The following is a 2,415-nucleotide window of genomic DNA, read 5'->3' on the forward strand; positions in this document are numbered from 1 at the left end:
GAAAGATTCAGATGAGGACAAAGAGTACCGTGGGTGGGGGGAATTGCTTGGGCAAAGGCATGGGGAGAAGGTGGAGGAGACTGACTGACCAGACCATAGTAGCGTAAGTTGGAGTCTGTGATGATGGCGTTCGAAGGCAATCCAGTGTTTTGCACCAAAGATGTTGGCTTAAATATAACGGCAGTGTCGGTGAGATGGCCCTGACTAACATGAGCTCTCTCCCCTTGTAGAGGCCATGCCGCTGAAACATTACCTTCTTCTGCTGGTGGGCTGCCAAGCCTGGAGTGCAGGGCTGGCCTACTATGGCTGTCCCAGTGAGTGCACCTGCTCCAGGGCCTCCCAAGTGGAGTGCTCGGGGGCACGCATCGTGGCGGTGCCCACCCCCTTGCCCTGGAATGCCATGAGCCTGCAGATCCTCAACACACACATCACCGAACTCAGTGAATCCCCGTTCCTCAACATCTCAGCCCTCATCGCGCTGAGGATCGAGAAGAATGAGCTGTCTCACATCATGCCTGGTGCCTTCCGTAACCTAGGCTCCCTGCGTTACCTCAGCCTTGCCAACAACAAGCTTCAGGTTCTGCCTATTGGCCTCTTCCACGGCCTGAACAACCTTGAGTCACTCCTTCTGTCCAGCAACCAACTGGTGCAGATCCAGCCGGCACACTTCTCCCAGTTCAGCAACCTCAAAGAGCTACAGCTGCATGGCAATCACCTGGAATATATCCCCGATGGCGTCTTTGACCACCTGGTGGGCCTCACAAAGCTCAATCTAGGCAAGAATAGCCTCACCCACCTCTCGCCCAGGATTTTCCAGCGCCTGGGCAATCTCCAGGTCCTCCGGTTGTATGAGAACAGGCTCTCTGAAATCCCCATGGGCACATTCGATGGGTGTGGAAACCTCCAGGAGCTGGCCCTCCAGCAGAACCAGATTGGTATGCTCTCCCCTGGCCTCTTCCACAACAACCGTAACCTCCAGAAGCTCTATCTGTCCAACAACCACATCTCCCAGTTGCCTCCTGGCATCTTCATGCAGCTGCCCCAGCTCAACCGTCTCACCCTTTTTGGGAATTCCCTGAAGGAGCTCTCTCCGGGGATCTTTGGGCCGATGCACAACCTGCGTGAGCTTTGGCTCTACGACAACCACATCACTTCTGTCCCGGACAACGTCTTCAGCAACCTCCGCCAGCTGCAGGTGCTGATCCTCAGCCGTAACCAGATCAACTACATCTCCCCAGATGCCTTCAACGGGCTGGCGGAGCTTCGGGAGCTGTCCCTCCACACCAACGCACTGCAAGAGCTGGACGGGAGCGTCTTCCGCATGCTGGTCAACCTGCAGAACATCTCCTTGCAGAACAACCGCCTCAGACAGCTCCCTGGGAATATCTTTGCCCACGTCAATGGCCTCATGACCATCCAGCTGCAGAACAACCAGCTGGAGAACCTGCCCATGGGCATCTTTGATCACCTGGGGAACCTGTGTGAGCTGCGGCTCTATGACAACCCCTGGAGGTGTGACTCAGACATCCTTCCGCTCCACAATTGGCTCCTGCTCAACAAGCCCAGGCTGGGGACGGATACTCTTCCGGTGTGTTTCAGCCCACCCAGCGTCCGAGGTCAGTCCCTCATCATTATCAACGTCAATGCGGTTGTCCCCAGTGTCCAGGTCCCAGTGATCCCTGAGGTGCCCAGTTACCCGGAGTCACCACAGTACCCAGACACACCCAGCTACCCTGATACCACCTCCATCTCCACCACTGACTTCACCAGCCCCATGGAGGACTACACCGATCTGACCACCATCGAGGTCACCGAAGACCGTGGCACATGGGGCATGACCCAGGCCCAGAGTGGGCTGGCCATCGCTGCCATTGTCATCGGCATCATTGCCCTGGTCTGTTCTCTGGTTGCCTGCATCTGCTGTTGCTGTTGCAAGAAGAGGGACCACACAGTCCTAATGCAGATGAAGGCACCCAATGAGTGCTAAAGAGGCGGGGCAGGGCTGGGGAACAGTGCAGCTGCTGGAGGATCTGGGAGTTTCATCGCTGCGCCCCAACCCTGGGTCCACAGAGCGACCCCCCGCTCCCTCTCGCTGGTCCCCGAGAGAAAGGTGTGCATCACCTTTTCCTGACCTGCCTGGTTCTCCTCTAGAGAACTAGAGGAGAACCAGATCTTGTGGGACTTCCTGCCACCAGGGAGATCCCATCCGCCATGGCAAAACCCCGTGGGGTTTCTCATTCTCATCGCTGGGCTTCATTTGAGAAAGCCCTTCTCCACAGCCTCACCAGCTCTCCTCCGACAACAAGCTTCCTTGCGTCCCCGGTCCTGCTGGCCTCAGTAGACTCAATCACCACGCCTGCTCACTTTGTGGGAATAGTCCTCCACAGGGACAGCTTCTCTCTCAAGTAGGATGTA

General features: G+C 56.8%; 1 protein-coding gene across 1 annotated transcript; it reads left to right on the forward strand.

The window, feature by feature from the left end:
- The first annotated feature begins 226 nt into the window (after positions 1 to 226).
- LRRC15 (leucine rich repeat containing 15) lies at positions 227 to 1,987 on the forward strand. The gene has a single exon (XM_059388014.1). It carries the CDS (start codon positions 236 to 238, stop codon positions 1,985 to 1,987), a length of 1,752 nt encoding a protein of 583 aa, XP_059243997.1. The 5' UTR covers positions 227 to 235.
- Positions 1,988 to 2,415: the final 428 nt, after the last annotated feature.

The sequence above is a fragment of the Mustela nigripes genome, chromosome 2 (assembly GCF_022355385.1).
Source record: "Mustela nigripes isolate SB6536 chromosome 2, MUSNIG.SB6536, whole genome shotgun sequence".
Classification (NCBI taxonomy): Eukaryota; Metazoa; Chordata; class Mammalia; order Carnivora; family Mustelidae; genus Mustela; species Mustela nigripes.